Genomic DNA, 15000 nt, shown 5'->3' with positions numbered 1-15000 from the left:
TGCCTCATCTGACTCTTACAAACCACCAACCAGTGCCCCCAACTCAACTGTGCCTCAGGAGTTCAGAGGCCGCCAGCAGGCCACCACACTACTCGACCAACTACAGGTACTGGTAGGGACTAAGAGTACATCTACACTAAGGTGTGTTTTTGCCAGCTGAAAACTAAGGTTTTTGAAAATGGTCTAGCGGTTGGATAAGGATTAAAACACTAGCCTCACGTTTAACATTAGACGAAGGAAGCTTCCAAAGATTTTGGTAAACACGGATATAAGCCTGTTCAAGGCTTTGTGACAGTTAAGAAGAGAACTTTCTGTCCCTCATTTTGAATGTCTAAATAGCTGATGAAACACTACAGGTGTTATTAAGTTGTATGCATGTTTATTTTGTCAGACAGATTTTGACTGAAGATTGCAATTGATAGTGATTTGGTGGACATGCAGCATGCAGGAGTTACTGTTCACCTAGTCTGACTCACCGAATGTAGACTGTTGGTATATTGGCCCCCTATTTCAGACGGCATTCACCTCCCCTCCCACTTTCTCCACTATCTATGATAGCGATTGTAATGGGTTTAAAGAAATACAAACAAGCCAGAAGGTTTTGTTCTCTATCCCAGGATGAGAAGCATTGCAAACAGACCTTTCTCCACAGCGCTGTGTGGCAGTGCGAGACTACTGTTTGCCTAGGTCACATCACTAATCATATCACTCATTCATGCTTGTCAGTTTTCTGACAACAGAAAAAAAAAAATATAAATGTGAACAACTTAATTGTGACTCGCGAGTTTGGCTAAATTGAAACACAGTATAGGAACCAGACTTTCTGTCCCACTCCCTAACAGAGGTTGGTTGGGATGCACAGTTTTGTTGTTTGAGGAGGGGTAAAAGAGATTTATGACGATTTCCTATTGTTTAGGTGTTTCAGTATGGACACGATTTTTACAAAAACAACTTGAAAACACTAGTGTGGATGCATGTTGTTTTCACATGGACACTGCATTTTGAAATTAGTCAGCTTAATGTGGATGTTGTCTGAAAGACGTTACTAGCTCCCAGAAATAAATGATGCTGCACATCCATTTGAGGATGGGTCTTTGGATTCACTGCTATGTTTGTCAAAATGTTCATGCTTTTTCACGTTCCCAAAGTTTTTTTTTTTTTTTTTTTCTTAAAATACTGGTCATTGTCTTTGGCCAAGTGTATGTCTTCCTCTAAACGTGTGATAGCACAGGACCCAGATTTTTGATAAACCATTGATTACGCGTGTTTAGTGTTACTTGATTATGAAAGAGCAGAAACATATTTTATGACTTAAAAATGTATCCTCGCACTTTTGTCTGGGGAACACCTCAATGTGTAATGGCAGCCAGGTCAGCACAGTGACAAATCCTGCATCTCACCTCTAGACACAATTTTTTTTTTTTTCATAAATACTAGTGATGCTGTAGGGCTGGGCGATATGGAAAAAATCAAGTATCACGATATTTTTGACCAAATACATCGATATCGATACCGCAACAATATTGTAGTGTTGACTGTTGGTGCTTTCACAAAATATTTACACAATGAGATTTTTGATAAATAATAATCAGTAATGTGGATATAATGACTAAGCGGGTAAAGGCAAGTAATAGAACAGCTAGAACAGTCTGGTAAGTTCAGAAAAGTACATCACTTTACTGTAATGCAGCCTTTAAAACCAGGAAAAGACAACACTTATGCCATATTACGATATTACGATATCCAAAATCTAAGTCGATATCTAGTCTCATATCACGATATCGACATAATATTGATATATTGCCCAGTTCTATGATGCTGTCTTACGGAGCCCCGCAAGGGTCACGGCGAAATTTTTTGAGGGAACTACGTTTGCGTTACCTTGCATTATGTTTTGCGTTCTCTCGCATTATGTTTTGCGTTTTCTCACAAAATATTGCATTCCCTCGCAATAAGTTTTGCATTACCTCGCAATACTTTTCTTTTTCCATTCCCGAGACATGGGTTTCAGATGGGAATGCTGATGTAGGCTACAGCTCAATGGGCACATTAATGTCTGTTCTATAATCAATACCTATTTCTTAAATTAATGAATGGTTAAGTGCGATGTCAGAGGTGTCGCATGTGGCGATGAACCAACACCAAAGTATCAGAGAATCTTCAGCTCCCCTCAGCTTTACGGAGCTTAATAGAGGCTCCGCTCATGTTTTGCTATTAAGTCATAGCTTGTATCCGTTTTGTTTTTATGGTTGTATCAAATTAAAATTGGTGGCAGTTGCTCAGTCCGTAGGGAGTTGGGTTGGGAACCGGAGGGTCGCCGGTTCAAGTCCTAGTACGGACCAAAGTACAGAGTGTGGATTGGTAGCTGGAGAGATGCCAGTTCACCTCCTGGGCACTGCCAGGTGCTCTTGAACAAGGCACCGTACCCCCCAACCGCCCAGGGCACTGGTCCAGCACTGGCAGCCCACTCACTCTGACATCTCTCCATTTGTGCATGAATAGGTCCTGGCATGTGTGTGTGTATTTCAGGCCTGTGTGTAGTGATTTCTAACAGAGTGTAAATTAAGGGTGCTCCGATTGATCGGGAACCGATCGTTATCGGCCGATAAAGGCTTTAAATAGTTTGATCGGTGGTCTCCATAAAGGCCGATCAGATGACGCACTACTCGTGAGAAAATGTTCTATACGCAGCTAAGTTACACACCAACCAGACGGCCGACCGTTGGCAGAAAAAGCAGTTGGACTGATCAGTCTCCCCGAGTTGGTCAAAAAAAGTGCCTCGGAACTTTATATAATAATTATATATTATTATTATTAGACAAAAACTCCCATGCTATGTTCATATTAGTCTTTGTATCATAATAGTCAATACATTTATTTTGCCATTTAGTTAGTGAGAACGATGCTATATGTTCTCTGCATCCCACCAGTATAACATCTCTGCTGGCACGTTTCAAAAGTGGACCTCTTTGTTTTAGAGCTGTCCATCATGTACACGAGTCACGACATAGCCAAAAGTATGCAGACACACATACATTACTCCCATATTCGATGTTGCACGTCGTTCCAATCAATCATCAACATCAATTTGCCGCTGTAATTGCTTTCCACTAGATTCTGGAACCTGGCTGCAAGGATTTGCTCCCACTCAGCCACAACGGTATTATTGAGATGCAACACTGATATTTGGTGACGAGACCTGGCTCACAATAGGTGTCCCAGTTCACCCCAAAGCTGTCGGATGAGGTTGAGGTCAGGGCCCTCTTCCACACCAAACTAGGAAAACCATTTCTTTACCTGTCTTTGGGCATCGTCATGTTGAACCAGTAAAGTGCCTATCTGTTGACACACTGTCTGTGCTGTTGCGTTAAGATTTTGCTTCATTGGAATAAAAGGGCCCAAAAGATGAAAAATAGCCGTACACTTTATTTTTTACTACTTCTCTGTTTATCTGTGACAGACTTATAACTTCTGAACAGAAGCTAAATCCTACTCCATATTCTCTGCCCTCTCATTCCTTGCCTCCACTTTTTTGCCCAACTTCGCTCTCTTCCTTTTCTTTTTCATTCCTCCCTTTTTTCTCGTCTCACATGGTCATCTTTTTTTCCTCTCTCCCCTTCCTCTTACTTTCTTATTTCCTCTTGTTCTCCTTTCACTGCAGGAGGACTACAACAGACTGCTGACTAAGTACGCTGAGGCAGAAAACACCATTGATCGCCTGCGTCTGGAAGCCAAGGTAGTTATTTTAGAAATCCTGCTATAATTTATCACAATTTAATGGTGTGCAAGAGGTCAGGGGGTTTTGAAAAACGGTGCAGTATACACACATAGATTTATTTCTGGTCTCAATTTTAAATCACCAGAGCACCTCCAAGTTATGAGAAAGCTTCAAAATTATGATTTTTTTTTTTCAAATATTTTATTACAGTTTTCAATTATTTATCAAAACACGGATGTATAAATGTTTCACAAAAATACCTGATTCACTTCTACAATGCTGTGGCTTTCACTGAATAAAAGGGGCAGCAGTGAAAGCACTATTATGTTTGTTTTAGCTTCCCACTAGGTTTTTTTTTGACAATTTATGATTAAACCATGCTTATTTCTGATATTTCTGTGAGAGGCCTCGTGCAACAGCTTCTGTTTTATGTGCAAACACAGAGTTACTGTGTGGAGAAGTGGAGGCTCTTCTATAGTCTGCACAGTAATATCTGACAACAAAAGACGCTGTCTGTAAGTACTGTATAGTGCACACACAAAAGTCTAATCAGGACCAGAATAAAAGCCAGGCTGCTACAGAGTGTCCAGGGTACTAGGAACCACCAGAAGGCTCCTTTTTTAAAAACAAAAACAAAAAAACCACAGTCCACATGACATGGCTAAATAAAACAGTCTACTATAAGAAGGTCCCCTTGTGACCAAACTCTTCCAGCCAATGACTGTTATCCCTTTGTGTGTGTGTTTTCTGCATCTGGCCGGTACTATTTTAGCATTCATTAACATTCATTGGTTGTTTATCTGCTGCGAGAACTTTGCAGCTCAAACATTATCCATCGATTTGAGCAGATTGTAGGTTTCCTTCATTTCGGGGCTTTTACATTTTTATGTGTTCTGATGAAAGCAAATTTAAAATGGTTTTATAAAAATAAAGCCGGAGATGCTACTTTTTTTGAATTTCAGATTCATATTCAAATATGTATCAGCTTGTTGTGTGTCTTTATTCCTTGACTTTATTTTTTACAGGACAGACCTATAGAGAACCCACAGCCCAGGCCCAGACATTGTCACCACATCACAGGCAGAGCAGTATGTCAGAACAAATGATGAGAAAGCTCAGAAAAGTGGGATAAGAAAGAAATGAAGGAGGAGAGACAGGATGAGTGTTGAAGTTTAGTGTAGTAGCTCCTTTAAAGAATTATTGGCCCATTTCTCGTAGAGCAGCAATGCTCCACAATCAGCAGCAATTAAAATCAGCTTACTGGGCTCGCCGCCTCTCTTCCATCTCCTTCACCACAGCACTGAACCACCATCTGTCTCCCCCTCCCTCTGCTAGTATAACATCACACAGGCAGGGTGGGACGAGCGGCTTCATGCTGAAATCTATTGTCAGACTATTTTTCAATTGGTGCGTGCATGCGTGCGTGTTAAAGGGACTGTTGAGGTCAGTTTAGGGTCATTATGATTTATTGCTTAGAGGGGAGGGACATCTATTCATCCTCATTTTCATTCAATTCTGTTTGTGTGTTTCCAGAGAGGGGAGGTGCGACCACCTAGTGTATATGTTTAACTCCTTTATCACACAGTCCACCTTAAATCAGTCTGCTTTGAAATGACCTGTTTGATGTTGTGCCTTTTACAATTCAGACAGAAATTGAAAGCAACAGACTAGATAACACTAGATGGGGATGTCGGCTTTCTGCATGTTTAGCAAATCCAACTCAATCTGACCATCTCAAATTTTTCCAAGTAGTGTGATTACATTTTTTACCTAAATGTTCAGAGTGAGAAACTTGGCCCAAGTCATTCCTGGAAAAAGGTACCCAGAATTGACCAGCAATCCAAACATGTTCAGGTCTTGAAATGTGACAGTAGTTGAAGTCACTGATTTCACCATTCTTGTGGAAAGGAAAACGCTGTGCCAATAAACCACCTGACTTGTCACATCTCCACCAGGTGAACCTGTACTCTGACCCACCAAAGCCCGGCTACTTGGTGCAGTCAGGACCGAACCAGAACACTTTAAAGTTCATGATGCTGGATTTTCCCCAGGCTCAGAGAGCAGAGAACAACTCAGCCTCTCTTCATCCAAACGGACACAGCACTCATCAAAGTACAGTCATCCTATTCAATATTTACCATTCGCTGCTGTCATATACATCATTTCATATATCATATAAATCAATGAATCGGCTTTGCTTCAGCCATCTGAGTCACACTGCTGAGCTGTACAATGAAATATTGTCACTTAAATTTTCATCAATGTGCATATGCAAAAAGAGAACTGGCTTTCATCTGTAATTTAGATGCTGCTAATGTTGCATCGTTATGTACAACTCGCATGATATGACTCCTCTTTCTATGCACCCGTCTGTCAAATGGACAGGAAGTCCATTGGTCTGTCCTTCCACAAGAAGCCCAGACCAGCAGGTGGGACAGCAACTGGCCAACATTCTCTACAATCAGGCCGACAAGTTCCTCCATCAGGTAAATGACCTACTATCACCAGTGATGGAAATCTTCTGCAGATTTGCTCGATGATGTGATAAAGAAATTAAGGTTTTGGTGTTCTTTATTCAGCTGCAGACTTTCGAGGATCTCTTAAAGGGCAAAAAACTCAAACCTTTTGAACAGATGAAGGTAAGAACAAGCAATCGCAGTTTAAATCGTCTAAAGGCCACGTCATATCCAAACTAATGAAGCCATACTCTACTTCAGGGCCTCTCGCAGCTTGCTGAGGGGCTCGACTCTTTAGAAAGGGGCTACCTTTTGGCAAGGGACGAGCACAAACTCCTGCTGCGGCGAGGGGCAGAAATCGGCCACTTTGACCCCGAACGGTGAGAGTCCAAGATGAAAAACATCATAGATTGCATTTCATATTCCGTACATATGCGCACTCAGTCGTTTTGGCTGTTTTCATTATGTTTGCGTGTGTATCAGGGAGCTGGAGGGGCTGATCTTTCAGTGTGGGCTGCGTATGGAGGATCTGAAGGAGCAGGTGGAACAGATGCAACAGGAGCAGCCCACCTGTGAGGCTCCTCCCTCTCCACCTCCTTACCCCACCCCTTCATCTGTCCCTTCTGAGGGGGGAGAAACTCTGACTTACCCACAGGTACCATCAAACAGCTCTGTCTGTATTAATGCACTCTGTCCTCGAACTGTACAGACAATCTATTTGGCTTTTAGACCTTTGCATGTAGTGTAAAACTCTATAGGGTAATTCTGAACACAAATATAAAAGGGATCTGTATTTGTAAATGTTGTATACACCCAGGAAATCCTGTAGAAAAAAACAACTCTTATTTCCTGAATTGAAATCTTGAAAGATACAGTGGATGTTACATTTTGGATGTGTTCTTGTCCAGTGGATCTCTTATTTCCATGATCAACCTTTAGAAGCAAGGGATGCTGTTTAATGCTGAAACAATTAGTCAATTTGTCAACAGCTTCTCAAATGAGAGGAGTTTCTGCTTCTCTCTGTATCATTGTAAGCTGAATATTTTTAAGTTTTGAGCTGTTGGTTGGAAAAAAAACAAGTCATTTCAAGAACTAGCCTTGGAAATTGTGTTGGATATTTATCACTTTTTTGTTTAGATTTAAACTTGTTTTTTTATTTAAAAGAAGATATATATGTATATATATTTAAAAATATCTAATATTTAAAAAAATGTGCATATTCTATTATATGGACTAAACAATGATATGATAATTCATAAAAAATAATTGTTAGTTGTAACCCTAAAGCTTGTAGTGGTGCTGATTTAAAATGTTCCATGTCCGTGTTGTCATCATCTGGATTTCTTTGTTATCTGATCAATACAAATTATTTCACTGAACGATAATAGTTTTGTGCTAAAAATAGTTGTAGCAGTAATAGCATACCGCAGTGATTCCTACATTCCCTAATCTCAAAAAGGATAATTAAACTCAACAAAAGCAGTTGTCAGCCCATTAGCATTCACATCATTTGACATTTGTTAGTTAATGGAGAACACACTCCTGCTATGAAATGACAGGATGCATTCGAAGCCACATCAGATTTTATAAAATGAACCAACTTCATCTCCTTCCAGAGCCCACCTGTGCCTTTGCTGGTCGATCCAGGAGAGGCTGCAGCGGGGGAGGTGAGCTCAGCCAGTGAAGAGGAGGAAACTCTGAATTCTCTCTACCTCAAACCTCTGAATGACAAACGCAGACATACTGAACAAGACTTTGCCACACTAATGGATCAGTGAGTGGTGATGTTTGTGTTTTCAGTTCATTTAAAAAATTGTGAAGAAGAGTTACCATCTGTACCTTTGCTGTGGAATTTTTTTATCAATGTTAGACATTCTTGACCCATATACTTTACATTCCTTTGCTCACTGTCAGAAAGAGATCTGTATAATAAGGAGGCTGGACTTTTATTATATCATATCTTTCGTCCTTCCGTTTAGCTACCAAAGCTTTAAGGAACTTCCCAAACTTTTAGACCATGGCCAGAAGGAAGGAGCTATTTCTGCTGCCTTAAGAAGTGATCTGCAGCCTGGGGATGAGGAGAAAGAGAGACAGGGTCACAGAACTGGAAACTTGGAAGTCCAGAAAGGTGTTCCACAGAGGTAAGTCTTCAAAGAAGCAGACTAGATGAGCTGTAGTTTCATCAGCTGCTCAGTAATGTTTGTTCCTGTATTGGGCAATTGTGATGCATTGCTGTATCTGAGAAGGTGTACTTTGCTGTCTAATTGTAATTTTTGTTATATCTTGAATGTTAAAATAATACTGCTATTTCACACATTTTGATAGAATTAGAAATTAGACAGAAATATGATCCAAAACAGACACACATACATGTAAAGGTATTTTCTTTTTTTTTGTGATCAAATGGTTATTGTTTTTTTTTTTTTTTTTTGAAGAGAGCAAGAAAAACACACACATCCAGTATACAGATACTGAGAGTGCATAGGATATACAATAGTTGACAACGTTTTTGCCCACTGTAAAATAATTCTCTCACTCGCGGCATGCATTCTAGACACTGAAAGCTCTACGGTGATTACATCCAGAAAAGTGTTTAGCCATTATACTGCATATGTCTAAGTGTGTAAGGAGGTTGCCAGCGGAGAGCCAGCATCGGTTTAGCTGCGGTTAGGCCTGCTAACACTACACGTTTAGTGGGATGTAATATATTGAAAGTCATTCAAGAGCATTTGCTGAACACGGTACTACAGTTCCCAACACATCTGACAGTGTAGAGGACACCTGACTCCAAAATTCCGCCACATTGCTGCATTCCCGAAACATATGCATGAAAGAGCCTATGTTCCCATCGGCGCAGAGGTCACATATTGGGGAGCGAAAGTCCTATGGATAAAGTTCAAGCAGATCTGCTGATGATCAAGATTCTACCACAGTGGCCCATACTCTGTTCCATAGTATCAATTCATTATCAACCCTATAGATCCCTAGATCACAGCAGATGAAGAAAACAGGGAGTACAATACAGATACCAAGGTTTTGGTTTGCCCCTACTTATTTAAAATACTGTGTGAGGGCATACGGTGGAATACACCACTGACCCCTCCCGCTTTGCAGAGGACCTTAACTTAAGATACAGAAAGAAAGAGAACCCAGGCATGTTATATGTAGTTTGGAGGTCATCAAAAACATAAACCAAGAACAAATAAACAGAACAAAACAAAAACACAAAATGGTCACCCACTGCTAAATAAAAGCCCAATATGTTCACTTACACAGAGATAAATAAAAAACATCCCAGCATGCTACAAATTCACACAAGAAAAAACTCACAATTAGTAGACAATCAGGGTGGCTACTCTGGAATAGCCGTAAAAATAAATCCCTCAACATGTGGAAAAAATGGACCCCAAGTTTTATTAAACTTTGCAAGAGAACCATGTATCGAGCACCTAACTTTCTCATAAAAAACATATTTTAATATATGTATGCCTCTGTCGCTCCAGGCAGCAAATGAGAAGGGGATGTTCCCAGTGAGAAGTGAGTGGTTATTAGAAATTGGACTTTTCAAATGCCCCTTTTGAGTCATTCTGGACGCCTTCTCTGCTGTACGCCACACAGTGAGAAGGAAGGAAATAATAGGCCCTAGGCGTAGCTTGGAGCGTTGAAGTGGTATAGCATCATAAATCAAATCTTGCAGCCTGTGAGGTAAGGCGAGCCTCTCATCCACGGGCCACCGTGAGACCGGTGCGTTAGGGACTATTTGTTGACTAGTGAGTGTATTTTGTCCCAGTAATTGGTGGGAGGCGGTAGGGGTAACATAGATCCATCCATAGAGGAGAAGAAGTTCACCCGTGGCAGAACGTCCATCTTAATAATAGAGACACGGGTCCTTAGCGAGCGAGGAAGATGAGACCATCTTCATAAGTATATGTGAGGGCAGAGCTGCTGGATCTAGTGTTGAATTTAAAGGACATAATGCAGATTTCATCCAATTGATTTGTAGCCAGACATAGTACTAAATTCTCTGAAGGTCTCTAAATTGTGGGGAATAGAGGAGGCCGCCTTATCCACAAACAGCATGTTATCCACGTACATTGCAGTATGACGCTTAGTATCGTTGAATATGATAGGAGAGATGAGGGTGAGGGTGCTGCCTAATCCTCTATGCTAGGGGCTCTAGCGAGAGGGCAAATAACAGTGGCGGTTATTCCTTGTAACAATTATAGCAGAAGGGTTACAGTAAAGCACTTTTGTCAATTTGATCAATTCAGTGCCAAAGCCATACCCTTCCAGAACCATCCACAAGTAGTCCCATTCTAGCCGATCAAAAGCTTTCTCTGCGTCTAGAGATAAGATGGCACAGGGAGAGACGACGTCACTGGCAGCATGAATTATATGTAGCAGATGGCGCATGTTGTAATAAAGCCTGTCTGATCACGGTGAACTATCTTGGTCATGTAAGATTCAACTCGGATGGCTAATCATTTAAAGGTATTTTCGAGGGGAAGCTAGTTTCAGAAGCTCCACTGGACTAAATTCTCTGTACTTGTCTGTTTTTTTTGGGATACATTTTTTATTATTTTTTAGCAGCATTTATCATACAGACATACAGAACACATTCTGTACTAGCCAAATCGGAACCCTCCTGTTCTCACCAGTTGTCCTTCACGCAGGGCCTCCAGCCAGTCCACCACGCTCCCCGTTGATCCTCACAGAGGCAGAAGGACGTTAGAGGTGGGAAAGTCCCACAGCAGTAGTCTGAGCAGTCTGGGAGAAATCACTTCATTGGAAAAGAGGAACTCCAGCAGAGTGCTTTCTCAGGTTTGTAAACTGCCAGGGTGAAATAATAGTCCTTATTTTTGCCTAAAACATAGTGCGATTACACAAAGAAAGCCTTTTAATATGACAATGTTGCATCTACATATAGAATATGTGATTTTCCATTACAGCGTATAGATAAATGTTGCATAATCTTTGTTCTGCGTTGCGTCGACCAGGATGGGATCATCTCTCCGGAGACGGACAGCGGGTTTGTCTGTTCGGAGAGCAGCCGTCTGACTCCGGCAGCAGCAGCTCATCTCCACCAGAGGGCTTCAGAGAGGTGAGGAAGTCCAACACTGCTTCTGTGCCTCCAAACAAATTTACTGCACCATAAATTGTATCTCCTGTGCCATCCCCCACCCCTGTTACATACACACACAAACACACACACACACACACAGCATACTGATGTCTAACCTCGCAACTCTAAAGCCCCAGATTCTCCTATTTCATTACTGTTTATTTTTTATACAGTCTATTGCTGATCATATCTTTTGTGTTTTCTGTCTTTGCACGTTTGAATATTCTTCCGTGCCGCAGCAGTGTTTCAGTGTCTCAGGAGGGGAACCCAGGGAAACCTCAGATAGACCCAGTCTCAGCACCGTCTCCTGCTTCTGCACCATCGCGCAGCCGCACGGCTACGGAGCCCAGAAGGGCCCCCCAGCTCAGCCCCGACAAGCCGAGGAGAACCAGACAGGGGCAGAGGAGACGCACTTTCTCCTGCTCTCCGCAGCGGCGCGTCAGTCAGACAGAACAAACCAGGGCCGACAGCGGGACCAGTGAGTTTGGGCTGGAGAGCGACAGCTGTGAGTCTCCAAGTTCTGTCATCAACTGGATTGTTGCTAATATTGTTGCCCTGTTATTCTCTTACTATGTTATTACTCCTATTCATTCAAGTGTTTTACTTCATTGTATATTCAACTCGCTGTGTTCATCTGCCTCTGCAGCTCACACTGCATCTGCAGACAGACAGAATGACCAGTACACGGAATCTGTCAATTCCCTCTACAACTCCAGCCCAAGCTCCTCCCCCGTTGCACGGAATCACCATAGCGATTCTCTCAAAGCACTGAGCTCCAGTCAGGTGGCCAGTCGCAAGTGAGTATATGTAGCACCAGCTGCTGTGGCAATAACCGTGCAAACACGGCCAGGTTTACGTCTCTGTCTGCAGAGAAATTATTTCTGACGAACGAAATTAATATTTTCCTGAATGAATCTCGATTTGTTAACTCGTGCTGTTACATCAAGCCACACATCTCACAAAATGCTGAACCTTCCTTAATGTTTCGATCATCACATTCTTGTATGTATTTTATTACAGAATCGGCCGCTATTGAATGCGGTTGCATATTGGGAGGTACTCTGTGATGTTTCCTGCATGGTGTGGTGTTTTATCACTCTTTTTTTCAAAGAGCGTGTGTACGTTTGGGCTGACAACTGCATGGATACATACTGGTGATTTGGTCACTTGAATATTTGCACAGCGCAGCACTTCAGTGGTCACATTTACTGGACTTTACTACTGTTTGACCTTGGAAACGTGTGGAGTTGAACAAAAAAAACAACATATGTACTAAATGCAAACATGACCCCCAACTGGATTGTTTAATGTGATTTTATTGTTTTTAGCGATGCGATCCAGACGCTGCAGGGCGAGGTGAACCGACTGAGGGAGAGACTAGAAAGCTGTCTGAGAAATAAGAAGCCTCTGAGCTCTGCGAGAGCAGCTCCTTCGGCTCACGAGTACTACACTCACCACAGCACCTCCACACCTCGCATCAGGTTGGTTTTTATCTTCCAGGTGTATACCACAGCAACAGTGCCCAGGCCACTGCAGTTTGTCTGCAACGTCAAAAAAGAACAAAGTTAGAAGAGTAAATTAAATCAGCAATAGCTTAAAAGCACAATAGGGAATAAAAAGACAGATCAGGAGGTGGCTTGACAGAAGCCAGGCAGCCTCAGACATCGCTAAAAGCAAGGGGGGAAAAAATGGTTCTTTCAAATTAGATTTGAAGTTTTCAGTCGTAGAACATGCCTTAATATTGGAGGGGAGGCTGTTCCAAAGCCTGGGAGCAGACGCGGAGAAAGCACGATCCCCTTTAGTTTTGCAGTGTGAGTGAGGAACGAGGAGGAGCTGTTGTGAAGATGACTTGAGCGATCTGGGGACTAGAATATGGATTCAGCGGGTCCGCATGGTATTGCGCAGCAAGTCCGTTCACGCCTTTAAAACCAAACAGTAGGTTTTTAAAATCTATTCTATATAAGTTGTCTGCTTTTATGTAATTTGGTCTTCTCCCATCGTTTAGGTCTGGGGAGCAATGGAGTGATGTCAGACGGACGGTCGATGAGGTTGAAGAGTCTACAATGAGACGAACAATGGGGAAGAGACGAAAATCTCAACCTGATATCTGTAAGTTGATCTGAATTTACATTAACTTCCTAAACTCAGAACCTTGCTTGCAAGATCTTGTACAATCCAAATGTATACACCTACTAGCATGCATACACGAGCCCTAAATGGCAATGCGTTATATTTGGTCGTACTGAGGATTTTGTCCAAAGAGAATAACGCATAAGAACCCAGCTAAATGTCTGCGTACGACGACGAAGATGCATAGAGAAAACATGTATCCGCTTGCGTCCAACCACAAACTGATCTCACGAAGTGGCGTATGTATGACACGCCAATTCGTATGCCATTATTGGCGTGTTATCAAGACGCATACTCGCTTTTTAGCATATTTATCAATGCCGTTTGGCATCCCGCGTGTCAGGTTTCCTAAACTCAACCGTCGCTTTTTTCTTTTACTAAACCCAACCCCGTTCTTCTTTTCCTAAACCCAACCGGTTCTTCTTTTCCTAAACCCAACACGTCCGCTCAAAATGCGTACAGATAACACGCCACTTGGCTTTCGAAAGTGGCATGTATGTTTACGTCCGCTGTATATAGCGTAGACATATGAATAGCTCAAAATGCGTACAGATAACACGCCACTTGGCTTAAGAAAGTGGGCATGTATGTTTACGCGAAATCACGATGTCACGTTGCCAACCACCGACTTGTCAATAGATTATGTTTAGACACATTAGCGAGCACATTCATCTTAAGAAAACATAGCATACGATTTAATGGATGTCATATTTTTGATTTCAGTGACAGGTTCAGAGCCCTCTACACCTCAGCATCTGGTGTCCAAGTGTACTCAAACATCTGCTGCAGCACCACTCTGTTCACACGCAAATGCTGTCCGAGGCAGAACAAACCCCAGTAAGAACATACTGTACATCCCCCTACTGCAGACACTGTCGTATATAAAGTTTCTCCCAGTAAAAATAAATCCAGTTGACTTTTTAGGCAATGTCAGACATTTTAGCTGATCCAGTCCAATCCAGATGGTCCTCCGGTGACTGAGCAGATTTGGAGTGTCGTGGCACGTTCAGACGTGTTGACGGTATCGTCGTTACAGGATGTGAAGAGCCTGTATTCAGTTTCTCCTATTAACAGGACATCCCGGTGCCTTGTCTGCACAGTTGGGAACAGAGATACATGTGATTGAGCACAACATTAATTTCTGCAATTCTGCATTCAAATCTTGTCTGCACAGTTGGGAACAGAGATACATGTGATTGAGCACAACATTAATTTCTGCAATTCTGCATTCAAATCTCTTTTGCAAGGACACGTGACTATATTGAGACGCTGCAGTGCTAGTAAACTCTCTTAACCTGACAACGTACTGTATGAACAGAGCTTTTGTCATTGCTCCTATGAGGATTTTACAGCTTACTTCAGCGTCTCCTGCCCTCACCAGCTTCCAAATACTCTCTTGAAATGTGAGCGACACTATTATATTTCCAAAGATAGAACAAACAGAAATGTGACTACTTGTGAATTCATAGCTACATCTGTTCATGTCAACGCAGACGTTTAATAATAAACAGTGTTAAAATGATTTTAATGTATTTTTAATGCAAATCTGCCAGAACAGATCGCGTCTACCCTGC

General features: G+C 41.9%; 1 protein-coding gene across 6 annotated transcripts in view; it reads left to right on the top strand.

The window, feature by feature from the left end:
• Positions 1-15000, top strand: part of akna (AT-hook transcription factor) — a 77433-nt gene that overhangs the window by 15556 nt on the left and 46877 nt on the right. For 2 of the 6 annotated variants that reach the window (XM_031277546.2, XM_031277544.2), the window contains 17 exons: positions 1-106; positions 3662-3736; positions 4744-4806; positions 5674-5830; positions 6104-6204; positions 6298-6357; positions 6436-6554; positions 6658-6829; positions 7791-7948; positions 8154-8315; positions 10848-10995; positions 11172-11275; positions 11536-11801; positions 11943-12093; positions 12625-12777; positions 13302-13405; positions 14150-14263. The exon at positions 1-106 is cut by the window's left edge and continues 198 nt beyond it. In XM_031277546.2, the coding sequence (XP_031133406.1) occupies positions 1-106; positions 3662-3736; positions 4744-4806; positions 5674-5830; positions 6104-6204; positions 6298-6357; positions 6436-6554; positions 6658-6829; positions 7791-7948; positions 8154-8315; positions 10848-10995; positions 11172-11275; positions 11536-11801; positions 11943-12093; positions 12625-12777; positions 13302-13405; positions 14150-14263 (2213 nt within the window). The remainder of the gene's footprint in view (positions 107-3661; positions 3737-4743; positions 4807-5673; positions 5831-6103; positions 6205-6297; positions 6358-6435; positions 6555-6657; positions 6830-7790; positions 7949-8153; positions 8316-10847; positions 10996-11171; positions 11276-11535; positions 11802-11942; positions 12094-12624; positions 12778-13301; positions 13406-14149; positions 14264-15000) is intronic. The other 4 variants (XM_031277548.2, XM_031277547.2, XM_031277550.2 and 1 more) reach the window with 4 other exon arrangements.

This window comes from Sander lucioperca, chromosome 14 (assembly GCF_008315115.2).
Source record: "Sander lucioperca isolate FBNREF2018 chromosome 14, SLUC_FBN_1.2, whole genome shotgun sequence".
Taxonomy (NCBI): Eukaryota; Metazoa; Chordata; class Actinopteri; order Perciformes; family Percidae; genus Sander; species Sander lucioperca.
The sequence above is the reverse complement of the archived record's forward strand: the minus strand, read 5'-3'. Positions and strand labels throughout refer to the sequence as shown.